We start from the raw sequence: 27,726 nt of genomic DNA on the forward strand, positions 1-27,726 counted from the left end.
GTTCTTCTAAGTCTGCTTGTCTTCTCTTTAGGCAGCATTGGGAACTGATCTTGGGACCTTCTAAAGTGGCAGAGAGGTGTTCAATCTCTTGTGCCACCTCAGCTCCCTAGTCTGCTGCATCGCTTATTGTCTCTCCTCTGTGTCTCTTTTTGTTGTGTTGTCTTGCTGTGCCAGCTCTCTGCTCAGGCCAGCACTCCACTCGGGCCAGCTTGCTGCGTGGGTCAGCTCTCCACTTAGGCCAGCTTGCCTTCACCAGAAAGCCCTGGGAATTGAACCCTCGACCTCCCATATGGTAGACAGGAGCCCAATTGCTTGAGCCACATCTGCTTTCCTGTGTTTTTAATAGTAGCCATTCTAGAGGGTGTGAAATGATATCTTGTTGTGGTTTTGATTTGCATTTCCTAGTAGCTAGTCATGTTGAAGAACTTTTCATGTGCCTTTTAGCCATTTGTATATTCTCTTTGGAGAAATATCTATTTAAGACTTTTCCCCATTTTTTTTTTCTGTTTTTTATTTTTTTTAATTTTTAAAAAAAATTTTAATTCATTTTTTAAAAATATTACATTAAAAAAATATGAGGTCCCATTCAACCCCACCACCTCCACCCCACCACTCCCCCCACAGCAACACTCTCTAAAAATATGGAATGCTTCACGAATTTGTGTGTCATCCTTACGCAGGGGCCATGCTAATCTTCTCTGTATCGTTCCAATTTTAGTATATGTGCTGCCGAAGTGAGCACTTCCCCATTTTTTAAATGGGTGGCTCATCTTTTTTTTTTTTTTTGAGTTGTATTTCTTTAAATATTCTGGAAATTAAACTGTTATGGGATGTATGTTGTTCTCAAATGTTTTCTACCATTGAATAGTTGTCTTTTCACTTTCATGACAAAGTCCTTTCAATTCGCAGATATTTTTAATTTGGAGGATATCTCATTTATATATTTTTTCTTCATACAGTTTGTTTGAGACCTCACAGTTTGTGTCTCTCTCTCTTTGGTCCTGTTCTTGTTTATTAATCCTATTCAAATCTAAGAAACCATTGCCTACCACAAGATTCTGAAGATGCTTCTCTACATTTCCTTCTAGGAGTTGTATAATCCTGGTTTTTACATTTAGGTCTCTGATCCATTTTGAGTTGATTTTTGTATGGTATGAGATAGGTGTTCTCTCTTTCTATTGCTTATGGATATCCAATTCTCCCAGAATCATCTGTTGAAGAGATTCTTCTTTCCCAATTGAGTGGACTTGGCAGTCTTGTAAAAAATAAATTGGTCATAGATGTGAGGGTCTATTTCTGAACTCTCAATTTGATTCCACTATCAATAGATCTATCCTGTGCCAGTACCATACTCTTTTGATCACTGTAGCCTTGTAATATGTTTCAAAGTCAGGAAGTGTCAATCCTCCGACTTCATTCATCTTTTTCAAGATGTTTTTGGCTATTTAGAGCCCATTACCCTTTCAAATAAATTTGATAACTGGCTTTTCCATTTCTGCAAAGAAAGCTCTTAGAATTTTTATTAGGATAGCTCTGAATCTATAAATCATTTTGCGTAGAACTGATATCTTAATACTTATTTGTCTATTCCATGAACACAGTATGTCCTTCCATTTATTTATGTCTTCTTTGATTTCTTTTAACATGCTTTGTGGTTTTCTGTGCACAAATCCTTTATATGCTTGCTTAAATTTATTACTAGCTATTTGAGTCTTCTAGCTGGATTTTTTAATTTCCTTCTCAGATTGCTCATTACTAGCATATAGAAACACTACTAATTTTTGCGTGCCGTTCTTGAACCCTGCCACTTTGCTGAATTTATCTAGATAGATAGTATCTAGTAAGATACTATATTGATCTTTCAGGACTTTCTCTACATAGGACCATGTCATATACAAAAAGTAAAAGTTTTACTTCATCCTTACCAATTTGGATGACTTATTTCTTTTTTCTTGCCAAGATATTCTAACAGTGGTGACAGCAGGCATCTTTGTCTTGTTCTAGGTCTTAAGAGGGAAAGCTTTCAGTATTTCATGATAAGAGTATAATGTTAGCTGTGGGTTTTTCATATACGTCCTTTATCATACTGAGGTACTTTCCTTTTATTCCTGTTTATCTAAGTGTTATCAAGAAAGGATGCTGGATGGTGCACCCCCATCCCCGTTTTTTTCTCAGTGAGGCTTTTCTGCCACTGGTTTCTTCCCCATTGGGTTATCCCACCCTGGGGAGCTAGATGGGCTTAATTGAGAAAAGTTGGGTCACTTCAGAAAGGTCCATTTTGTGTTTAGATGGTCTCACTGACAGTAACTGGATTGAGTGAGTGCACTACTTGGCTGTCAGCATTCTGCTGGGGTCCCCTCCTCCTCTACCCTTGCCCTAGCCCTTTGGTGTAGCACTCCTCAGTGGCTTGTGTTCTGCTCTGGGTTTCTGCAGACTCGGTCTCTGCCTGGGTATGGATGCAGCTCTAACTCACTGGTGGGAGTTCCTCTACAGTCTCTGTCTGCAGAGAGAGGGAACAAGGACCAGCTGGTCCAGGACAGAAGTTTCCTACCTGTTATTTTACTCTTTCTTTGATCCAGCATTTGTGAAGTCCTACTCCAGTCTCTGTCCTCCAGAGTTCTAAGTAAGTGGAATTTGCCCTTTTATTTGCTGAATCTGTGGGGAGGTTTTTTCAGGAGAGGTCTCTGTCACCATGTTGCTGGTATCACCCATTATTCTTGTTTATCTGTATTTTTAAATGTATATTTAAATTTATAAATGTATATTGCTTATAGAACAGTAAACGGTTATTTTTCTGATGTTTCATGAAGTAAGCACATGCATATAAATATTCAAATTAAAATTCCAATGGAGGAAGGGTATCATAAACAAAGAGGAGGTCCATCCCAGGGAATACTGAGCAGGTAACACTTGGGAATGTGGTTTTTAAAAGGTAAAGAGCACTGAGTGAGAAATACAAGGAAAAAATGGGAGTAGGGGAGGAGAAGAAGAGGACTGAATCTTAGAGAAGCTGACTGAACAGAGCTCAGGAAAAGATGATGGCACATAGAGGCTGAAATACTGGGAGCAAGTTTTTCCATGAGCTGTAGAGACGAGAGGGGGAGAGACACCAGGTTGGACCTGGTCAAATTGGCTGGAGAGGGAACCATAATGTCAGCAAAGATTTAACCGAAGCCAAAGAGAATATCTCCAAGGGATCTAAGGAGAAAAAATCTCCTTCTATCAGAGTTCACAAGGGGTACTCAAGGTTGTCACTTGTCCAGTTGGAAAATAAGGTTGGGGTGGGGTTGCAGAAAATAGCAACCCCAAGGGTGAGGCCCGGCAGAGCGCCCCGGGGCCACAGAGGAGCCAGAGGGCACTGTCTGGTTATTGAAGTATGACTGAAGCTGCGTCATTCAATTGTCCTTGTGAGATGACAGCTGTACAGCCTTTCACCCCCATATTCCTTAATACTCGCCGAAAGTTATGAATTTGAATGATCTGACTGTGGAGAGTAGGGCACAGGAAAGGAGGAAAAAAGTCAATAAAATCAGGAGTGTGACTTCTGACAGGTAAACCATTTCCATTGGGATTGGTAGTGCCAAAAGTAGAAATTTAGCAGTTTCCTAGAAAGAGTAGAGATGCCATTCCTATTTCAACACAAGAAGTGATGGGAAGTATTTACCCTATGGGTAGTATAAGTGAAAAAAAAAACAAACAGACAAACTTCAGTTACATAAAAAAATACCTTATAGATGTAGACAAACCAGTTTCTTAGGGTTTAACTTCTTTCTTGAACTATAAAATTACCCCACCTCCAAATATATCTCACAGGAATGAAAAAAAAAATCAATAAAAAGGCAAATCTACTGGGAGAAAAATGCACTCTGGTAAATCTCCCAGAACTGTGTCATCAGAGAGACACTATTTTCAAGTGCCTTTCTGGGGGCAAGGTTCAAGTTGGAAGCCTACCCTTACAATAACATTATCAGAGAGGCACTTCCTACCTAACACTACTCCACAGCACTCAATCAAATTCCAGGCTTCTGTGTTCCAATTACTATAGACTTATTCAAATTTACATTTTGAATGTTTCGCATCAGTCGGTAAGTCAAGCACTCCATAGAATAAGAGGCTCTTAAAACATAATCGTTCTTTTCCTATTGGCTGGTCCGTTCACTGCCATCCACCTCTCAAAGGAGAAACACAGATGGTGGATTCCCCAAACAAACTTTTACAACTGCAGCCTGGTGCAATTTAAGAGTGAGGTTCAGAGGGAATCAGAACATTAGTAGAGACATTCATTATAATTTGAAGCATGCATTTGCTGTTTAAAAGACTAAACTATGCTGCTTAAAGCTTAGTGCTTAAAACTAGCTAAGAACTCTAAAGTAATATATCCCAATTACAACGATGTTCCTTCAAGTCACAGAAGAAAAAGTTAACATTTTTTCATGCAGGTCCGAAATCACTTAAAGTCATTGGTTTTTGTTTTTTGTTTTTAAGATTCATTTATTTATTTTTTATTTTTATTTCTCTCCCCTTCCCCACCCCACCCCCAGTTGTCTGCTCTCTGTGTCCATTTGCTGTGTGTTCTTCTGTGTCCACTTGTATTCTTGTCAGCGGCACCCGGAATGTGTCTCGTTTTGTTGTGTCATCTTGCTGCGTCATCTCTCCGTGTGTGTGGCGCCACTCCTGGGCAGGCTGTACATTTTTTGCCCAGGGCGGTTCTCCTTACGGGATGCACTCCTTGGGCATGAGGCTCCTCTACTCGGGGGACACCCCTGTGTGGCACGGCACTCTTTGCACGCATCAGCACCGCACGTGGGCCAGCTCACCGCATGGGTCAGGAGGCCCTGGGTTTGAACCCTGGACCTCCCTTATGGTAGGTGGACGCCCTATCTGTTGGGCCAAATCAGCTTCCCAAGTCATTGGTTTTTGTTGTGACATCTCTTTTATGGGAATCAACATCTTCATTTGGTTTCCATGTGAACAATTCTTGGAAGCTTCGAAGTCTTTGAAGGGCATCTATTTTTGCCTCAAGGTCTAGTGCCTCAAAGGTCACATGAACTTCACAGATGAAAACTATCTGAGTGTAATTCAACAGCCTATAGTGTTCTCACCAAAGGGAGGCCCCAGCCTGGGTAGGGTTTCTGTATTTGTACAGCTTATGTGTTTATTTGTAGTTAAAATTATTTTCACCAGTTTTGGATAGGTAAGGAATTTAAAGATGATCTATGATGCACATTCATGGAGAATTAATTAAAAAAAAATCAGCTTCTTGACCAAGTCAGTGTTTGTTCTAACTTGGCAGCTTGACATATGCTTTACCAAAGCTTCAAATTATTTCTCATCCTTCTGCTTATATAACTGCAATCATCTCACTCCCTACACTGGTTATATTTTATTTAACCCTCTCAACTGTGGGGAAAAGAAATGGTAATTGGTCCAAGAGCATGACAGTCAAGAACTATCTGGCAGCTAAGAGGATTCTTCTTCTCCATGAAAGGTTGTGGTGGCAAGGCCACTTCCTAGAATAACAGAAAAAATATTACTTTTCCTATAAAATGCATTAAAAATGGTTGCATAACCTAGACTACAATTTGAGGGGGTAAACCAAATCCCAGATTGAAGATTATATTCTAATCATATGTCCATTGTGCTCTACTACACACAAAAAAAACCTTAGGTACTTTCCTTAGTGCCCTCTGTCCCTAACTCAGGTCTTAATTGCTTTTAGTTTATATGTGGTACAAACAACAGTAGTTATATGCTTTTAGAATCAAAAGAAGAATAGAAATGAAACAGAAAGGAGAATAAGAGCTATTTCAAGCAGGTTTACTAAGAGAAACAAGAAATAGCCAATACTAAAAAAAGGTTACAGAAAAACTAAATAAAGAGCCAAGATGTCAAAGAAGACTGCAGCCAACAATACATACCATAAAGTAAGGTGTCAGGGATACCACAATTATAGAATAGCAAAGGGGCCTGAGATTCTTTTCTTTTATTTTTAATATGGTATAAGTTCCTTTATTGTTATCTTCCTACCACCACCACCAGACCTTGTAGAGTTCAACCTTCAGTCCCTATCCCCATTTCCCCCAAATGGGCTACTTCCTTCTTCCCAAACAGGTGAGGACTTTAGGCTAGAGCCCCTATCCTGTTCTCCCTCCCCTAGCCTGAAGCCACAGAAGGGAGGTGATGGATGGATGGACAGAAACCTGAGAAGATGGGATCTGGAAGGGCCCCTCTGGACTGAGCCCCCGCCACCCCCCCCCTTTAGCCCTACCTCTTGGGGTTGAGGTAGGGGCAGCCTCAAGGCCAGGTCTGTGCTCAGTAGAGCAGCAGGGGCCTTTTATACCCATGGTTCAGAACCACTAAGAAATGTTTAGATTGTGTTCCTTACAGCCTATGTTTAGGGAGGACGAAGGAGAAAGCTGTTCCAAAACAGTATGTAGAATATGACTACTTAAGGGGAAAAAGGATATATTTGTATATGAAAAAAACAAAGGATATACCTCAAGCTGTAAACAGTGGCTGGGGGTAGCGATAAGATTATAGGCAATTTTTCTTTTTGCTTATTTATATTTTCCATAAGAAAAATGACAAAATTATCTGACATTATAATACATTAAAACTATTCCTACCCCAAATACTTGAGTTTTAGTGCTAAAATTGATCTACCCTTTGTAATAGGGTAGAGACCTTCATATATCATGAAATACCAGGTGAAGAAGCCTGTTTAGGGCTTCTCATTGCCTTCTACTTTATAGACTATTCATTCCCCATACAAAAGGGATGGAATCAGAGTATGGAGAATCCCTTTAAAAGGCCTTCCTTTACATGAGAATTTTGTGAGTTTAGGAAGTACCCACTATAGAGAACTGAATGTTTGATGTAATAGGCTAGGGTGAGAGTCATTCTCCTCACGTGCCAAAGTACTTGAGGACAAACATCCCCTAACTTCAGCCATAGGTATTGATAAAGCAAAACCTGGGGGGCTGAGACACAAAGACTGACCTGCAGAATGGCATGCAGTCATGGACATGGCTCCAGGCATTTCTGGAGTCCCAAGGTATTCTTGGGTCCTGAGGCCTATGGCCAAGCCCAGCACCCACACACAGAGAGCCTCCCAGCATGGGCCCCCAGGGCTCCTCTCTGGATAGTACCACCATGCTATGTGCTAATAACCCCAAATCTAGTTTAGGATTAACCATCACCTACATGTGGCTTGTCTTGGAAGACCCTCAGAGATGTCTCTATCTCACACAGGTTGTCAAGTGAGTGTATGCAAAGCTCTGTGTTGTAGCCAGTCCTGTGGCTGAGAGCACAGTTGAACTTATGCTTGCCAAGAGGGGTCTCAGTGTTGTGGAGGCTGCAGTGGTACTTGCCTGAGCAAGACGGGTGCAGATGCCTCAGCAGACAAAGACTTCCTGCCTTCCAACCCAGACCCAGGCTAGCCCATTCCCCTTACCAAAAGGAGCATTGAGCAGCCAGGATGACCTTCCCCTAAAGATGCCTGACAGCTGAGGAGCAGCCATGGAGCGTCCCCATTCTCAGAGCTTGCCTTCCTCCCAGGTTATGATTTCATGCAAATACAGACACTCTTGGTGGTTCAAAAGAAAGTGCATGAGGAAATGGGATTAAAATAGGGGCCATACCTTTTGGAGATAAGGAAGAAAACCTTGACCAATTTGGGGAAAGGTCAGCCTGGAATCCTGGAGGAAGTAGGACTGAAACTCCTTTGGAACTGAACGATCTTGGGTGATTTAAGTGCTTCCTCCCATTGAAAGGACAGGAACTAGTGTTCTTCTGAAAGTACTTGCTACAAAGCAGGCACTTGGCATAAAAAATAGTTTCTCCTCAACAACCGTAGGAGGTAGGCATTATCCTCACTTTGCATATTAGGAAACAAATTCAGAGCAGTTAAGTAATGTGCCTGAAGTCACCAGTCAGTAAGCTGTCATGCCAGAAAACTGCTATGCAGGGTCTGGATATCGGGTTCAGTTGGCCCCAATGCAGGTGCCTCCTCCCAAGTCAACCAAATGGGCGTTTTCAGGCCTGTAAATCCACCTGAGGCCATCTATTGCCCACCCTGGAAATTAGGGTGGAATCAGGTGGACCAGGCCTGCATGCTGGTCCTTCCATTCATCACCTGTAGCCATGGGCTGGCCATGTGACCTCGCTGAGCCTCAGCTTCCTCACATGTAAAGCACACACACGTGAACTACCACACGGCGGGCTAGGAAGGTGAAGGAAGTCAGTACCTGTCCAGCGCTGAAGAGTGGGAGCTGGTGTGATGAGCAGTGACTGGGACTTCAGATCACCTGTTTCGTGTGTGGATTGCCTTTCAGCTGTACGATTAACTGTTCACTCCCTGACATAAAGTACAACATAAATTGCTAAACCCTCTTGCCCGTCCTCAGCTCATTTCTTCCTCAGCATCTCCTCTCTCAAGGGATAATTAGACAGAAGGCTTGTCAACTACATGAAGGTAAAATCACTACGGTAACTCCAAAGTTGACTGCAGATCATTAAATATTTACGAGAGGTGCATCACGCATGTATATGGTAAATGACATTTCTTCACAGGATTTTGAACACAGAAATTTCATTTGTTTAATTTTTTCATTTTAGGGATGAAAAAAACAATACCAGAAGATCTGGGGATGTTAAATGGTTAGGCCAGAATCGAAATCAAGCCTTAATCTTCACCTCACGGTTCCTTCTTCAGTCAACTATGCTTCCTCCTGCTCAAGGTAGACTCTTGCTTCCTGCTTACACTCCCAGTCATTCTGAATGCTTAGGGACAGCTTTGAGATAGCCAATATCCTGAGATAAGGAACATCCTCTGGTGTACCTGCTGCCCTCCAGCGAAGGTCAGGACTCTTCTCTGTCCTTGAATTCCTGCCTCCCTCCAGCTGCTACCCTTTTTTTTTTTTTTGCTTGCACTGGGATTCCTCCCATGCCAGTGGCAACCACCCTCTTTCCAGTCTCCTTCGTCAAATCCAGCAATACTAAAAATGTTGAACTCTGCTGAATTTCCCTCCAGGCAATTACCAGGGACAAAAATAGGGAAATGAGAACAAACGGGAGTGACCCGAGAAGAAAGGAGAGTGTGCACACCCAGAGTGGCGGCTCACTCTGGAGCCAACGTGTGGAGAGGCTCTACCAAGGGACGCCAACGTCCCCTGGCTTGTGTCCTACATCGCTGAGAGGGGAAACCATGCGCTGGAAATCTAAGTATGTCCTAAATTAGTGAGTGGAGATCATGGCTGCAAACCGTAGGCTGAGCCAAACCACCAATCTGAAGCAAATCTGTCTCGAATGTTAGGTAATAACAGCTATACCAAACAAAAGTATTCTGTACGCGTGCAGGGCGCAGCCTCCAAAGGAGGTTGAAATTTTTTAACAATAAAAACTTGACTAAAATTAAATCCATGTGACTTTGAATATACTGGGAGCTCCAGTAACACTGCACTTTAATGAGCAAATTAGAACTTCTCAGATCTTGCTCCTTTCCTTTGCTTTCTTTCAACAAATATTCTCCCTAAGAACCTACCCTGTGCCAGGCACGGGGGATCCGGCTCGGAATCTCAGAGAACAGGCTCTGCTGTGCAGAGCTTACAGTCCAGGGAGGGGCAAGGACCCATTTATGGAGGGAGAGGGATGCTTCAGACAGGGTCTGGGAGGGGATGCTGGAAGCTGAGACCTGAAGGACCAGCAGGAGGAGAGCAGTTCGGGCAGAAACCACCACATGTGATGCCGGGAGGACAAAGCCCAGTGTGGTTCAAGTTCAACGGGGAAGGAGAGCAGGCTTTTGGCCAGGCTGGCAAGGTGGGCAGGGACTGGACAGGAGGAGCTTTTAGGTTGTGTAAAGAGCTTAGCACAGGTCAGTGGTAAACTGTGAAGGACACGAAGGCAGAGGATTTAACTTTTAAAACGATTACTCTCGTGTGCAAAATGGACTTGCATGGGACAGAGCTGAAACACAGGAACGTGTGGCTGACATTTAAGTGCGAAAGACGGTGGCGTCTCTCAAAGGTGGTATGATGGAGATGAGAAGCGATGTAGTCCAGATATCGGCAGCAGCCAGAGTAGACAAGATGTGTGCTAGACCGGACTAGGAGGTGGCATGGTGCTGTGCCTCCACATCCTGGGAGCAGGGAGGTGCTGCTCCCCCATATGTAGCTGCCTCCTTCCCAGTGCTGATCCTTACGCACCTGTTGTTAACAGGGGCTGGCCCTAGACTCAGTGCACCTACTTGCCTGGGCCTCCTTAAAAGATACCAAAAAGCCCACAAGTATCAACATCATTGTGGTCTTTTCCAGCAGCAATGCTATTTACATGCAATTTTCTGAAGGGCCTAAGCAGAGTTGAGCCTGCTTCCAGCTTTGAAAGGAAACAAGGGTAAGATTTGATTCCTGCCTCAAATGAGTTCTTGCTGATTAGGGTACAGAGAGATCCAGCTGTGCTGCAGTGTGAAGAGGGAATGATAGCATGGAGAAGGAAGACACCTTTGGGTCCCTGGCATACAGAAGAAACCCCCTGGTTCCTTGGACACAATGGGGGAGATAGGAAAGACATCAAGAAAGAAGAGCTGTTTAAGGTGAGTCTTATAGATGGATCCCAGGCGGTGGACAGACCAACGAGGAGGTAAAGCCCAGTTCAGGAAGCAGTCATGTGTTAAAAGACAAGGGACAGGAAACAGTTTAGTTCCAGGAGATATAAGTATGTTGTCTGATATTGCCAGAACTTAGGGTGTGAGGAAAAGGGGAGGAGATGAAAATAGAGAAGCTGACAGAGAAGGCTAGAGTCTGCACTTCATTCTGAAGATAAGGAGGCACGGAAGGGCTTTAAAGAGGGACACGGTATGGCGCCCCCATTGTTTGCAAGTAGCCGTGGGGACTGATCTGAAGGACACCTGTGAAGGAGTGATGCTCATAAAGAGCCTGTATGAGACTCAGACAGCGTCTACAAAAGATGCTGCTGGTTTCTTCGAGGAACTGACAACAGATAGGGGAAGGGGCAAGGGAAAGAGTGGGCAGGGTAAATTATCCTAGATTTCTGGTTTAAGTGATGGGGTACTCAGTGGCACCTTAAAACAAAATTGGGAGCATGGGAAAAGAGAATTCATTCAGTTTTGACCATTTTAAGTGTAAGGAGGTTTGCAGAATATCTTATTTATTCATACCTTACCTTGTTCCAGAAAGGATTTGAAGGGAGATTACATAAATACTTGCAAGATAAAAAAAAGTGTATGTGGAAAATAAAACTGGGAGAGATCAGATAAAGCTAGGAATTAACTTAATACAAAAAATATGTGCCGTCAGGCTCTTACAGTTCCTAGAAGTGGGTCACGAATGTTTCCTAATAGGCAACACAGAAATAGCCAAGATGAGCCTCCCCTTTCCCTAAATTGCACATAAAGGAAAAGTCCTCTGTGGTACTTAAAAAAGAGGAAACTGTGTAATGAAATGAAAGTCGGTTCTTCAGCAGAATCCTTGCAGAAAGTACAGCAACATGGATTTCACAGAGCTGTTTCTTGTAACTTTCCTTAACGGGGGCTCACGGCATAAGGAAGCAGTTCAGAAAACTATTTGGGGGGTGAGGGATGAGGTGTGGGCCAAAGTATGCAGTTCAACCTGAATCCTGGAATAGATTTTTGAAAGTCTAGAGGGATACTGGGACTGAAAATTGTCCATAACTAATGTTTTTCTCAACAGAATTCAGAAACACTGAAAGGCAGCAATTCATGTTTGCTCTGTCTGATAAATACCTGGAAAGCATTTTACTCTGTGTCAAGTCGTATGTTCTGAGAGATGGTTAGGCTGGAGGGTGTGGGGACAAAAACATAACACCATCTTTGGAAAATCAGAATTTGGACCCTGCCATGTACACCTCATGGAAGGCCCCTAACGTTCTGCAGAGAGGTGGGACAGTGAGGCGAAAGGGCAGAGGGCAGCAGAGGCAGGGGGTTATGGGGTCTGAGGTTTGGGAGAGGCATCTGGTCTGGGCTTAGAAATTTGGGCAACATCAGAATTTATGAGATGGCGCTGGGATAGGATGTGGAGAAGCTGGTCAAAAAGAAAACCCAGGGCTGGGGACGGACTGTATTTTAGGGGCAGGTGTGGAGGGGAACCACCATTGAAGGAGAAAGAGATGAACCATGCTAGAGAGAGAAATCCTAAGAGTAAACTGGCAAGACTGTTTCAAGTAGGGAAGAACTGAGTGTTTATTTATGGAAGATGCCTTGAAGCCCTTCTGGGAATAGTTGTTTAGTAGCACTCGCTATTGTAATAGATAAACCATAATACTCTCAGTGGCTTAATGCAATGTTTGTTTCTAGCTCCTATAGAGTCTAATTAGCAGCTTGGGGGAGCTGGGAGGCTGGACAACTGGAGTCACAGGGAACTAGGCTGCTGGGTGTTCTGCCAGCTCCAGGATGTGCTTCCAAGGCCGCCCTGGTGTGTCAACCTCCCCATGACAGCAGGGCGGAGAGAGACAGGATGGTGCGTAAGAGGTTTTTGTGGGCCAGGCCTGAAAAGTGGACACATCCCTTTTGTCCACAGTACCTGGCTGAAACTTGGCCACTGCCTAGAAGGCTGTGTCCAGAGGAAGAGCAAAGGGTTTGGAGTGTACCTAGTCAGCGCTGCCATGAGTGCAGCAAGTAAGGTGGAGAAGAGGAACAGACTACAGGAAAGCGGTGGGGACAGAGCTGGCCTGTGGTGAGGGCAGAGATAGAGTCAGGGAGTACAGCCTCTACTGGGGGACTCCTGGCTGCAAAAGGAAGACTTGGACTGGCTAGAGGAGGACACGGCAGCGAGGGGAAGCTTGTGTAAGGTGGGAGAACTGAGCATGTTTACAGGCGAAGGGGAAGAAGCCAGGAGGGAGGAAGCCAATGTAGGCATGTGAGCACGGAGGCGCTCGGTAGAGACTATTTCTAGAGGACGTGGGACTGAGCACACAGGGGGAAGAAACCAGCAAATCCTTGAGCTAACTACAGCAAGGTGCAAACTCCGGTGCAAAACCTAAAGATGAGAAAGGGTGGGTGGAGGGTGTCTGGTTTTTAAAGCACGTCGCCTGATCTCCTTTCAGCCTAACGTGGGACGTATTTATTTTGAACAGCTCACTACGTATTTTAATGCACCCATCCTACCCACATCATACACAGATATGTTAGGAAACCTATGAATGCAATTTCTCTCTTCTAAGTGCCGCTGAACACTCCCAGTGGGGTATGCCTGAGAGTCCTTGTAGAAACGCCGGGTCAACCAGAAGACTGGCTGCTGGCAACGTAGTGAATCAGTAATGAAATCCTCAGCACAACATAGTTACATGTCCACTACAGAAAGCACAGGGGAAGTGGACTTGGCCCAGTGGATAGGGCGTCTGTCTACCACATGGGAGGTCTGTGGTTCAAACCCCGGGCCTCCTTGACCCGTGTGGAGCTGGTCCATGTGCAGTGCTGATGCACGCAAGGAGTGCCCTGCCATGCAGGGGTGTCTCCGCATAGGGGAGCCCCACGCGCAAGGAGTGCGCCCCGTAAGGAGAGCTGCCCGTGTGAAAGAAAGTGCAGCCTGCCCAAGAATGGCACCGCACACACGGAGAGCTGATGCAGCAAGATGGTGCAACAAAAAGAAACACAGATTCCCGGTGCAGCTGATAAGGACAGAAGCGGACAAAGAACACACAGCAAATGGACACAGAGAGCAGACAACTGGGGCGGGAAGGGGAGAGAAATTTAAAAAAGAAAAGAAAGCACAGGGGTCCCTCAGAAGGCTACCGACATCACCCCTGAAAGGCTCTGGTCATCAGATCTGCAATATTTAGGGCAGGTGGGAGAGGAAGAGGAGATTGTCTTCAGAGCCCATTTCCAGGAAAGAGTAATGAGAGGGGTTCCTACAGGACACGCTAATTCAGCCTTTTAAGAGGCAAAACTGCAATGGCCACGACAGGTGGCAGAGGCCTGATGCAGCATCCTAGGTTAGAGCAATCCAGTCCCTAAGCAGAGAGAGGGCACAGCTGCAGAGTCACCAACAAAACTGCTGTCTCGTGGCCTGAATGAACTTAGCCTGTGTGACAGGCTGCTCATAAGCTAAATAATTATCACCTCTAGAAAACAGTAGGAAGGTGGGTTTGCTGGGTCTTTTAAATTTGACATTTATTAAATGCCTTTAGTAAGCTAGAGCAATACGTGAAAAGCACAGTGTTGAAAGCACAGTACTGTACTGTGATTTTTTTTTTTTTTTTTTTTTTTTTTTTTTTTAAAGATTTATTTATTTAACTTCCCCCCCTCCCCTGGTTGTCTGTTCTTGGTGTCTATTTGCTGCGTCTTGTTTCTTTGTCCGCTTCTGTTGTCGTCAGCGGCACGGGAAGTGTGGGCGGCGCCATTCCTCGGCAGGCTGCTCTTTCTTTTCACGCTGGGCGGCTTTCCTCACGGGCGCACTCCTTGCGCGGGGGGCTCCCCCACGCGGGGGACACCCTTGCGTGGCACGGCACTCCTTGCGCGCATCAGCGCTGCGCATGGCCAGCTCCACACGGGTCAAGGAGGGCCGGGGTTTGAACCGCGGACCTCCCATATGGTAGACGGACGCCCTAACCACTGGGCCAAAGTCCATGTACTGTGATTTTTAACAGTTCCATGGAAAAACCCTTAGGATTGCTGATTGCTCACAGAGGATAACAATGTTAATAACTATTGTTATTATAGTAGTAAAAACATTTATTGAGCATATGCTATCTGCTAGGATCTGTGTTTAGCATTTTATACACTTCAAATAATTTAACCCTCCCACCAACTGTTATAAATAAGGTCTCTTATTATTTCCATTTACCAATAAGGAACAAAGGCAGAGAGGTTGGGTTTGTTGTTCAAAGTTGCACAGCACTGTGAGAATGACAGAAGCAGGATCTGAACCCTGCTTGCCTGTCTCCAGAACCTGTGCTATTTATCACCATGTAGCCTGCTCCATGTCAAGTGTTCTTATCTGTCTTAAACAGTGGGCCTCTCCTGTAATATTTTCTTTAAATAAAGGGCCTGAAAGGGCATCATATAGCCATTTTTTTTAACATGAGCTATTAACACTGAGAAATGGAGCAGGCAATTATGACCTATCAGCTCAAAGAACATGACAGAAAGGAATAATAGTAATAATAATAATAATAATAATAATAATAATAAACAACTAAAAGCTTTGGTCCAGAAAAGACTAATCTATGTGAGAACGAATTGCATGAATCCATTTTTTTGCAGGCAGGCCTGCTGGCTCATGGTGGGGAAGAGTTCCCAGTCTGCAGATTGAAAGTCTCTTTACTGCCTGTGATGTCCTTACAAGAGAAAAGCAAGGGTCCAGGAGCTGGGGCAGCAGGGCACAGCCCCGTGCAAGGGGCAGGACAGAGCCCTGGGCCGAGCAGCGTGACTAGGCTTTTTGTGTAGCTGAACACCCCAGGAAGCAGTGACCTTGACTTCACAGCTATGTCTTCCAAGGCAAGAAAAAAACCTTCTGTGTTTGTTGAATGCTTGAGAGCCTGGGGGCTTTTTAAAGGGCTTTGCTGGAAAAGGACTTTTTTATGTTTCTTAGACACTACCACTGCTTGTCAAAACACTAAGAAAAACAATCACAAAACTAGAGAGCTGGAAAGAATATTAGAGGCTCCTAGCATGCCTCAAAGAGCAGAAATTATCACTGTAAACCATGTGGAGCCTTATACACACAGTCCTATAGAGTATGCTGAGTTGAATTCAGCATGCTGTCCAGATTCAGTCTTATAAGAATACAGTTCCAGAGTCCAGAGCTAATACTTGGCAGCAGAATGGACCAAGAGAAGCTGCGCTCTGCACTGCAGCCCAAAAGCCGCTCAGGAATGCCTTCTGGGGCTTTTACAGCTGCCCCAAGGTCATTGTGGCCCTTACAGAGTCAAGCCTTCTACACTGTCATCCATAATGACAAAAAGATTTTATTTTACCTTGCATGTTTTTATTATGAACAAAGACATATTAAAGTGGCAAACTTCATGATTGGTAGTAGCAGCAATAAGAATATACTTATGTCAATGTCAATAACCGTTTATTAAGTGTTTTTCATGTGCTAGAGATGCTGTCTCAACCCCTCACCTGCACTAACTTAGCATGCCATGTGAAAGGCTCGTACACACATCACCTGCCTCTCCCAACTCCTAACCTTTCTTTGCTGCTTATTCTCCATAGCACTTAAACACCATCTAACATACTGAATGCCTTCCCTATTTATTTTATTTATTGCCAGTCGCCCCCACTCAACTGTAAGCTCCAGGAGGACAGGGAGTTGTGTCTCTGTTGCTAATTAACTCTCTAATTCCCAGAACAGTGCCAAGCACACGGTAGGCACACAAATGTTTAAAAAATGGAATTATCTCATTTAATTCTCACAATGACCCCGTGAGACAAGTGCTATTAAAATTCCCATTTTAGGGGAACAGATGTGGCTCAAGTAGTTGAGCACACGCCTCTCACATGGAGGTCCCAGGTTCAAGTTCCCAGTGCCTCCTGAAAAAAACAAACAAGCAAAACAAATGGGGAAACAACAACAACAACCAAAACAACTCAGGGAAGCCAATGTGGCTCAAGAGTTAAGCACTGGCTACCCACATATGAGGTCCCAGGTTCAATCCCAGCCTCCGGTATCTTAAAAAAATTAAAAACTCCCATTTTACAGATAGATAACTGGAACACAGAATGGTTAAGTATTTATTTTCTTCCAGGTCACACAGCGGTGATGGATCTGGATTCCTGACTCTGAACTCTGTAGTTTTAACGGCTACCTCACGTTTCTGACTAATTCAAGAGAGACAGCAGCTAACTTTTACTGAACGCTTACTATGCGCCAGGTATTACACTGAGTGCTTCATACACACTCTAAAGATTTTATTTCAGATTTATACCTGAAATTTTCAAATTTCCAACTATCTTTTTACTCATAAGCCAGCATACTGAGTTACAGGGCCGTGCCGTCAGCTATCAAAACTGCACCAAGCCATGACCCGAGAAGAAAACCCCTCCCCTGCCGCAGGGGAAGTGGTGCCAACTCTTTCCATAGATGCAGTAAAACCCTTAATAAAGGGAGTCTGGAAAGCCACTTCCCTTTGGGAAGGCACCAGAGGGATGAATCAAAGGCGGCCTGGAGGGAGGGTGGGGGGTCGGAAGACAATGCTGACCCTGGTCAGCTTTCTGGGCTCTGCTGAGAGCCAGCAGGGGGTGAGACGGCAGTGGGTGGCACTACGGCAGGCGGTTTTTAAAACAAAGGGATGACAGAGCCTGCGTCTCCCATCTGGAGAGCACGATGCCGTACTCCTGAGGGAAAGGGGCGCCCGGCTCCCCAGCCTCGCCCACACCACTAACCAGCGAGCTCCTGGTTCAGAGGAGAGGTGGGTTCTGAGAAGCGGTGGGAGCAGCCCTAACCCCCAGGTCGCAGACGAGTGCTGACCAGGACCTCTGAGGGCCTGAAGGGACCCAAAGGGCAGAGCTGGACAGCCCTTCTGAAGCTACACGGAGGGGGCACCAGGAACCAGGGTGGGGGGCTGCCCGGGAGGCTTAGATCTGGGGAACCGATGATGCACGGTTCTCTGGGGAACCGAGCCCCCATCAGAGCTGCCAGAGTTGACCCCTGAAAATCTTCTTTAGGCTGGAAGTTTGGGGCATCTTATCTGTCCTCACCAACAAGACCAATCAGGGCCTGCAGGAGGCAGGGAAACTGAGCTGGCCAGGCCAGTCTGTGGCTAGATATTAATTTAGTGGTCACCTAATTTCAGAGCTGAAGACACCTTTGAGATCATGTAACAAGAGCTTTTTTTTTTAAAAGATTTAAAAAATTTATTTCTCTCCCCTTTGCCCGACCCCTCCCCCCCCCCCAGTTGTCTGCAAACAAGAGCTTCTTAACTCATCTTGTTTTTCAAAGCAAGGCATTGAAGCTAAGTTTTCCTGCTCAGTTTTGCAGTTTACCACGGGACAGAGTTAGAGTTTATCTTCCAGTTTATCTTCCAGTCTCTAGACTCCCAGCGCAATGCTCTTTCCACTACTCTCTCTTTGAGGAACCTAAAGGCAAAATCAGACACTTGCGCTTTGTAAAAATCTTCATTTCTATGATTCAGAGATCTATACTTAGGCTCTATTTTCCCAGTAGGGCAGGAGTTATTATTTGATTCTAGAAAGAGCTGATGGAGCTGAAGGGATACTGAGCAAAATCACAGAAAGGGAAGTGGGTGGGCTCTGCAAAAAGCAGGTGACCTGGGTTCTGGAACTAGCCCTGCCACCAGCTGCTAGTAGGAACTTGAGACAGTTGATTTCTTAGGCCTCATTTTTCTCATCCCTAAAAAGGGAACTCTGGAATAGAGCAGTGGTTCCCGGGTGGTTACACCAGAATTGCCTGGCATACTTTTGAAATAAGGACTCCTGGGCCCCAGGACTGAAGATTCATATTTACTAAGTCTGAGAATAGGGATCCAACAACATTTACTTAAAAAAAAAAAGTTCCCCAAGATCGTCAAGTGCGTGGACGGCTGCACCGGATGGGGAGAGAGAAGTGCATGGATAGAAATGCTGTCAAAATAGTGGTGCACTACCTGCAGAATTCAGGCACACTGGGGTGTGTGCCGTAAGTCTTTCACCTTCTCTGCATGCTTGAAAATTTTCATAATAAATTGTTGAAAGAAAAGCAAATAAAGAAGGAAAAACGTCCCCCAGGTGACTCTGACGTGCAGGCAAGTGTGGGAACCTCTGGGCCAGGTCACAGGTTTTCAGAACGAGTTCAGGGGGCCGGCACCCTGAGTCCTGGGGTCCATGGCAGGCTAAGGGAGCTGGTGTGGGGGCTCAGTCTGCTTCAAGACTTCTGTCCGAGTAGCTCCCACCTTTATCTGTGTTTACATATTGGGAATTTGTGTAAGATTCTACCAGAAAACAGATATACAATGGTATGAACACTTTAAAAAAAAAAAGGCACCCAAAGCCCTCCACTAGATGGTCCTTAAGACCTTCTATAGGCCTGACCACCCATGGATCTTCAAAATTCCTTAGGGCTTGGTAAGCAAGGTAGAGAGAAGGCTTTAAAACTAGGGGAAGGGAGGACCACCTAGATTAGTCTAAGAGTCAAGCAAGAGCAGAAGTCCAGCAAGGGCCGCATGGCCACGGCCACTGTCTCAGCAGCCCCCGCCTGTGCTGAGCGTACGTGGATGCTGCCCGCACCTCCCGGCCTCACCCCCCACTATTCTCCTCTTGACTTGCTCTACTTCTCTCTGTTCCTCAAGTAGAAAAAGCACATTCCTGTCTCAGGGCCTTTGCTATTCCTTCTGCCAGCACACTGCCCCCAGGTATCTGCTCTGCCAGGGCCTTAGCTCCTTCAGACCTTCACCTAAATGCCCTTCCCTGCAGCCTGCCCTGGTTACCCTGACTGAAACTGCCACCCACCTGACTCTTGAACCCCTTCCTTCTCCAATTTTTCTCTTTCTCTCTTTTTTTAAAGGTTTATTTTATTTATTTTTCTCCCCTTCCCCCCCGTTTGCTCCCTGTGTCCATTCGCTGTGTGTTCTGTTTCCACTTGCATTATCCGGCGGCACTGGGAAACCGCATCTTTTTTTCTTTCGTTGAGTCATCTTGCTGCGTCAGCTCTCAGTGTGTGCGGTGCCACTCCTGGGCGGGCTGCACTTTTTTCATGTGGGGCTGTTCTCCTTGCAGGGTGTACTCCTTGCATGTGGGGCTCCCCTATGCAGGGGCATCTCCACATGGTACGGCACTCCTTGTGCATGGCAGCACTGTGCGTGGGCCAGCTCACCATACAGGTCAGGAGGCCCTGGGGATTGAACTCCAGACGCTCCATATGGTAGACGGATGCTCTATCAGTTGAACCACATCTGGTTCCCTCTTTATCATTTTTCACCACTTAAAATATACATTTTCCTTATTTGACTTTTTTATTATCTTTTTACCCCAACTTGTTTACAAACTCTATGAGGGCAGGGGATTTTGTCTGTTTTTGTTCACTGCTGTCTTCTCAGTGCCTATTGACAGTATCAGGCACCTGGCAGGCCCTCAGAGAATATTTGGTGAAAGAATAAATGAACAAGAATGAATGGGGGAAGAGGACTTGGCCCAGTGGATAGGAAGTCCGTCTACCACATGGGAGGTCCGCAGTTCAAACCCCGGGCCTCCTTGACCCGTGTGGAGCTGGCCCACACACAGTGCTGATGCATGCAAGGAGTGCCGTGCCACACAGGGATGTCCCCGGTAGGGGAGCCCCACACGCAAGGAGTGTGCCCTGTAAGGAGAGCCGCCCAGCGCCAAAGAAAGTGCAGCCTGCCCAGGAATGGCGCCGCACACACGAAGAGTTAACACAGCAAGATGATGCAACAAAAAAGAAACACAGATTCCCGTGCCGCTGACAACAACAGAAGTGGACAAAGAACACGTAGCAAATGGACACAGAGAGCAGACAACGGATTGGGGGTGGGTTTGGAAGGGGTTGGGGGGGGAAGGGGAAAGAAATAAAAAATAAATCTTTGAAAAAAAAAAATGAATGGGGGAAGTGGACTTGGCCCAGTGGTTAGGGCATCCGTCTACCACATGGGAGGTCCAAGGTTCAAACCCTGGGCCTCCTTGACCCGTGTGCTGCTGGCCCACGCGCAGGGCTGATGTGCACAAGCAGTGCCGTGCCATGCAAGGGTGTCCCCTGCGTAGGGGAGCCCCATGCACAAGGAGTACACCCCATAAGGAGAGCCGCCCAGTGCGAAAGAAAGTGCAGCTTGCCCAGGAATGGCGCCGCACACACGGAGAGCTGATGCAGCAAGATGACGCAATAAAAAGACACAGATTCCTGTGCTGCTGACAACAACAGAAGCAGACAAAAACAAGAACACACAGCAAATGGACACAGAGAACAGACAACTGGGGTGGGGGGAAGGAGAGAGAAATAAATAAAATAAATCTTAAAAAAAAAAAAAGAATGAATGAACCACTGGCTGTATCTGTCTTATGTGAATTATCTCTAACCCACATGGTAATCCAGAAGAATGGGAACCATGCCCTTCCAGAGATGGCGGAGTGGAGGTGTTTCCTGTTGGGGGGTAAGTGGTGTGCTGGGGTGACAGGAGCTTTGCTACCTTGCCTGTTTAATATAATCTTACGGGCCTGACCCACTTCACACGTGGCACTGCCCACCACACCGGCTCAGCTCCAGGGGCTGGCACTTCCCTTCTACCTCCTTGCTACCAAGAGCTAAACCACATTTGGTCCTGAACAGCTGGTTCACATGCTACACAGCAAGGGCAAAGTTGAAGGCTAAATACCATCTTGTCCAGTTAACTCCCCAGAACAACCAACCATCTAGTAACCATTTACTGCACACTCATAAGGACCACTCAGCAAATTTCAATTCCCTGTCATGAAACCAGAAAGACCCTCATGAACCATTTCCTGCTGATGATGGTTCAACGAGGCTTACATGTCACAAAAACAGGTATGGTTCCACCAAAAGTAACTGTACTGCAATACGAGTGCAAGTGCCAGAACTATACACAGTCCTGGCAATGACACCACAGAATAACAAAGCTAAAAGGTCAGCCCACGGAACTCTGTTGCAGTGGATCTCGACCTGTGAAGCCATTTGTTGATACAGTGCACTGTCACTGTCATTCCTGAAACCAAAGAACACAATTATACATGTGGTAGGGCTTTTCCCTTCAGCCCAAGGCAGTCTCTACCACATTACAAGCCCGTGTTATTTGTCTCCCAAAACACCAGCCATTGCCCCTCACGGGCTCGACTGCCTGCTTTCCTTGGAAGACTGTAAGCGCCACGAGGGCAGGGACTTTCCTGCCTTATTCACCACTGTTCCACCAGCACAGGGTCCACAAATGCCTAGCTCTTGGACGGCATCCAAATATTTGTTGAATCCTGCAACTACCACAGCATTTTAGTCAGCTTACGTCTTATCTTTACTTTGGGGCTCTGACTACAATAAATAAACAATAAGTTACATGAGTTCAGTGCAAATAAACACTTAAGATGGATCGAGGCATATTTATAAGCTATTTCAACTCTATTAAGGATGACATCAAGGGAAGGAAATGTGCTCAAACAAAAAATGTACCTAAGAACCATAGCTTAAGAGTAGATGAGAGGCTAAACTACTGAACTAAACAACTGGTATAGCTTTTTAAAACCCCTACAAAACATAATCATGACAATTTAAAAATAATCTCAAAAGAACAAAGTTGTTAAAAACATCAATATAAGCATATCTTGCCTGGTTAATATAATATTTATTCTGTCTGATGAAATAGGTATTGCTTTCTCCAGAGCTAAATATATGGTATATTGCTTAGTTGCAGGCTTTTTCATTTTTCAAATGTGCTCAGGTCAGTGATGAAAGTGAAGTCATATTGAGACAGCTCTTTCTTAACTCTATGACAATTTAATCTGAACTTACAGCACTCTTCTATAACTAGTGGTGACAAAAATTAAAGAGAAGGTCATTGGTATTTGGGTTTAAAAAAAGATGATATCCAAGTTTAGCTTCATCAGCACTATGGGAAAATATAACAAAAAACAAATAAAGAGGAATGGATCTTATAACGGAGGAGAAAAATTTCCAAAAGGACATTCCTGGGCCAATTGAAATAAATTGGAATATAGACTGTATGCTTTATATCAAAGTTACATTTCTTGAACTTAATAACTGTCCTTAATGTGGATACATGAGGGAATATCTTTGTTCTTAGAAAATATACAAGGAAGAACTAAGTTTTAGAGGAACATGATTTATGCAATCTACTCTCAAATGTTTAGAAGCCCGAAGATAGAAAGAATGAATGATAGAGCAAAGGAGGCCAAATGTTAAAAGTTGGTAAATCTGGGTATTTGAGTAGGGGGTATATTGGTGTCTGACATATTGTTTTCATAGAATCTTTGCAATTGTCCCGTGAATTCAAAATTATTTTACAACTAAAAATTTATAAAAAATAAAGACACTAGTACTAATTGGACTAATATGAATTACCTTTTGAATGTCCATTTGGGTCAGAAACTGCTCACCGTGCATCAAAATCAATTTCTTGGGCCTGTGCACAACACTCCCAGCACATTTCCCAGCTTCCCGTGCTTCTCGGTACGACCACATATCTGAATTCTAGCCCACGGAATGGATGCAGATGTGTGCCTCGTCCAGGCCTGGCCCACAACAAACTTCCTCGAGCTGAGTTCCCCCATGCCCTTGTCCACTTGTTGACTGGGATGGAGATGGCCCCAGAGCTCTTAGAAAACAAGGGTTAAAAATGGCAGAGCCTTCTTCAGTCCAGGTCTCCAAATGCCTGCAAGGAAAAAAGCTACTGCTTCTCTAGGCCAGTGAATTTGAGGGTCTACTGTTCCTATACTTAGATTACCCTTATACACCATCTAATAACAGGAGACATTCATACCCTTTTTATACAAATTGTAAAATGATTAAATTCTTACAAGAGAGGAGCAAAAATGAAAATCGTCATGCTATTTTTAAGATCCTACTAATGTCAAAGAAACATAGTATTTAAAATGGACTTTGAAAAATCAAATCACAACATTTTCGTGAGGCAGTCACACAGCCAGTGCACAAATATTCTCATTAAGAAAGAATCTACTACTTTTTCAAGTGGTTTGTTGAGTCTCTGGACAGCTCCCAATGAATTCAACAGCAATAAAGGCAGCTTAATAGTGACTGGCCAGTTACCATGGGCCTGGCCCTTATACTGAGGTTTTTCCATGCATCTGCTCATCTAACGCTCACCTAGGAAGTGGGCATCATCATCATCTCCACTTCCAGATGACCAAATTGAGGTTCTGAAAACCTAAGAGACTGGCCCAAGGTCATACACAACTAAAATTGGGAGAGCCAGGATACAAGCCAGGAAATCTGAGTTCAGAGTCCCTGGATAGGAGAGAACCACTATCCTATCTTCCAGTGGTTGCTACTTTGTCCCAGACTTATGGAGAACAAGCCTCAGCCACCTTCTTCCCCACCAACACCTGACAAATACCTAAAGTTCTCTTTTATATCAACCTAAGTTATCATTTCCTATGGCTCTAGCTCTTATGGGCTTTCCTCATCTCTTCAAACATGGTTCCAAATCTCTTCACCATTCTAGTCCTGTTCATCCATTCACATGTTCAATTGTGTCACCAAGAGAAGGATTTCACGTGTACAATGAGATTAAAAGGGTTGGTGTGAATATTAGAGGAGGTTATTCATGTAAAGCCCTCAAAATTAGAACCAGTGCTTGAGACAAAGTAAGCCCACTAAACATTAGCTATTATTTGCATAATAGCTTCAAATACTTCAAATACTGCAGCCTATGATAACATTAGGTCTTGGCATCTATATCACACTACTGATCAGATGAACTTACTGTGCATGGAAATAACTTTTTAAAATGGGAACCATTGTGAAGCTCTGTCTCCCCCTCCCTCCCTCCCTTTTAAAACAGGTATTATACTTGACCTTTACTGTGGTTAATCTTCACCTGGTAAGGTTCAGCCCATCTTCCCAGGTACAAAACGCTTTTCTGAATCTTGGTACTTAGTTTCACTTGGGCAGTAAAATTCAATGATTAGGCCCTTCAAATTGTTATCTTGCTATGAACTACAGTGGGCCAAAGACAGAGTCTTAGGTTTTCCCCTAGAAAGTTCCCTCCTGACAGTGCTTCACTGTTGCACTGTCTCTGCAGGTAGGGCTAGCTAAGTCACTGTCATGACTATAATAACCTCATGCCAATGTTTCCAAGTACAAATTTTCCATTTCTATGAACTCCATGGGTATTCCCAGACCAGCTTTTGCAGTGTGCTGGGAGTAAGGGGAGCGGTCAAATGCGCAACACCTCACTGTGGTTAGGATGGGGGAACCAGGGCCAGAACTAAACTTTCCCAGGGGCCCCAAAATAAGTCCATACAGGGGCATGCCTGATCCATTCCAGATACAGGAATCGTAGCCTGGTATAAGGCAGGGTGGGCTTCAGAACTGCTCAGCAGTCAGTGGAAGTCTGAGAGGGGGATTCTTACCCCAGCTCCCACCTTTCATGGGAGCAGCTCCCATGACCCAGAAAAAAAAGGCACCTGCAGCCTCCTGACTCAGTGCAGGCAGGGCCCCTCCCCCTCAGATAGCAAAACGATGCATTGGAAGGAAGCCACCCACATACGTGGCTGCACCGTGGGCTGCTGAGGGGGCACTGCCTGACGGTGTGGCTGTGGAGTCTGAGGCTTCAGCCTGAGGACCAGGACCAGCAACACTTTTTAAACGCTGAGGATATACTGGCCTTTTCCTGGCTCTCTCAGATGCTCTGGGGTTGGACTTTAGGGTTTAGAGCTGTGGCTCTCCGACTTGAGGCACGTCAGAGTCACCTGGAGGCCTCACTGGAATGGATTGCTGGGCTCCACCCCTGGTTTCCCATTCAGTAGGTCTGGCAGAGGGCCGTAGAATTTGCTTTTCTAACAAGTTCCCAGGTGTGGTGGTGGCTGCTGCTAGAACTACACTGAGTTAGAGCAAGGGGTGTCAGGAAGAGGTTCAAAATACCCAAGAGAAAGACACAGGGAGGGAGGGTAGAGAGAGAAGGCTCCCCCAGGAGTGCTCTGTGTAGACAGCAAGCGGCTAGATAGGGAAAGTAAAGATTGTTTTGAGCCATCACTTGGTCTCTATTACATTACATGTATTTGTGATCACCTGATAGTAATGTTTTATTTCTGCTAATCCCTTCTACATGTTATGGGGTTCTGTAAGAACATACTAAAATGATGGGGGCCATGCAGGAAAAAAGGCAGAAACAACAATTCAACTTTCATAGTAAAGAGCAGTGTTTCATTTTGGTTTCTTTCTATGTTATTTTTCAGACACATGCCATAAAGAAACTGAGAGGTGTGATAGATTTAAACTAGTCAAGGGAAGAAGGTCAAATAAATTTCTGAACTCAGAGGAAGGCTACTAACAAAGCAGCAGCTCACTGGCAGGTATGGATGGACGAGCCACTGATTAGAAACAAGCAATTTCAGGAAGGTACTGTATTTGGCCCGTGGTGGAATACATGAACATAAAAAGGGATGAATGGTTCTTTACATTTAATTGAGTTGGAAGTAGTTACATAATTTTTCATTATCTTATCACTAGAAGAGGGGAGAAGCCTGAAAGAGAAGACACCACAGATCTGTGACTGACTTTAAATTTGAGAAATATAAGTATTCTTTAATACCTAATTCCAATCCTTGAGAAAATTCAGCCAAAGGAATTCACCTCTGAACTGGTAAGAAAACTAACTCCAATGGAACAATTCTGGAAAATTAAGAATGAATAGAAGATGAATGAAAGAAAACCAGCCTAGCTAGAATTAGTGGCTGCTCTTTTAGGACAATTCGTGGACTGAGTTCATGGAATTCACAGAATGCTTGTCCACTCCTGCACACAGAGCTACTTAATGAATATCTTTTTTTTTTTCCTTTATTTTTTTTTTAATTGACTTTGTAATAATATTACATTAAAAAAAATATATATATGAGGTCCCATTCAACCCCACCACCCCCACCCCACCTCTCCCCGCCCCCCCCAGCAACACTCATTCCCATCATCATGACACATCCATTGCATTTGGTTAGTACATCTTTGGGCACCTCTGCACCTCATGGTCAATGGTCCACATCATGGCCCATACTCTCCCCCATTCCATCCAGTGGGCCCTGTGAGGATTTACAATGTCCGGTGATTGCCCCTGAAGCACCATCCAGGGCAGCTCCATGTCCCAAAGACGCCTCCACCTCTCATCTCTTCCTGCCTTTCCCCATACCCATCAGCGACCATGTCCACTTTTCCCAATCCAATGCCACCTTTTCTATGTGGACATTGGATTGGTTGTGTCCATTGCACTTCTATGTCAAGAGGAGGCTCAGATTCCACATGGATGCTGGATGCAATCCTCCCACTTTCAGTTGTAATCACTCTAGGCTCCATGGTGTGGTGGTTGTCCTTCTTCAACTCCATCTTAGCTGAGTGTGGTGAGTCCAATGAATCAGATTGTAGGTGCTGGAGTCTGTTGAGGTTCAGGACCTGGCTATCATTAATGAATATCTTGACCTCTAGTTTTTCATAAGAGGAACTTCAAGCACAAGAAGATGACCCTGTATTCCCAGGAGCCCATGTGTCCCATTTTGAAAAAGTCTGTGTGACACTTGCACACAAAGAAAGTGTCAACCCAACGTAAATATGGGTCTGAATTTGTGGCAGTTACCTTTTATGAAGTAGTTATCCAGATGATCTGGAAAATGTTTATTATTTATTTATTTAATTAATTTCTTTCTCTCCCCTTCCCCCCACCCTGCCCCAGTTGTCTGTTCTCTGTGTCTATTCGCTGCATCTTCTTTGTCCGCTTCTGTTGTTGGAAAATGTTTATATTTTCAATTTGTCATCATCAAGGTGAAAACACAAAATTTAGAATGGTTTTATAGAATTTTGGAACCCTGGAAAGGGTGGCAGCCCTCCTTTTGAGAAAATACCTTTGCCTAGATCATAAATGGAGGAACTGACCCATTCAAAGCTCACCTGCTTGACTCCTGCAGTGCATTTAAAATAGCCCCTAAATGCATCCACCCATCCAACTGGGCCACCAGATCCCATTTTTGGTGAGATTCAAGATGCCACTGATGATAAGGTATGACATTATTTTACATATGAATAGGAAGGGAAAAAAAAAGATGCAAAAGCAAAACAA

At 44.7% G+C, this 27,726-nt stretch overlaps 1 protein-coding gene and 1 non-coding gene across 4 annotated transcripts in view; both read right to left on the bottom strand.

Annotated features, from left to right (window-relative positions):
• PPM1H (protein phosphatase, Mg2+/Mn2+ dependent 1H) overlaps nucleotides 1-27,726 on the bottom strand; it is a 320,891-nt gene that overhangs the window by 124,613 nt on the left and 168,552 nt on the right. For 2 of the 3 annotated variants that reach the window (XM_058308359.1, XM_071218925.1), the window contains exon 5: nucleotides 1,926-2,006. The exons of the other annotated variant lie outside the window; for it this stretch is intronic. In XM_058308359.1, the coding sequence (XP_058164342.1) occupies nucleotides 1,926-2,006 (81 nt within the window). The remainder of the gene's footprint in view (nucleotides 1-1,925; nucleotides 2,007-27,726) is intronic. 3 annotated transcript variants of the gene reach the window in all.
• Nucleotides 636-742, bottom strand: LOC111767379 (U6 spliceosomal RNA). The gene has a single exon (XR_002799214.1). It is a non-coding gene; the product is annotated as a U6 spliceosomal RNA (small nuclear RNA).

This window comes from Dasypus novemcinctus, chromosome 12, assembly GCF_030445035.2.
Source record: "Dasypus novemcinctus isolate mDasNov1 chromosome 12, mDasNov1.1.hap2, whole genome shotgun sequence".
Lineage (NCBI taxonomy): Eukaryota > Metazoa > Chordata > Mammalia > Cingulata > Dasypodidae > Dasypus > Dasypus novemcinctus.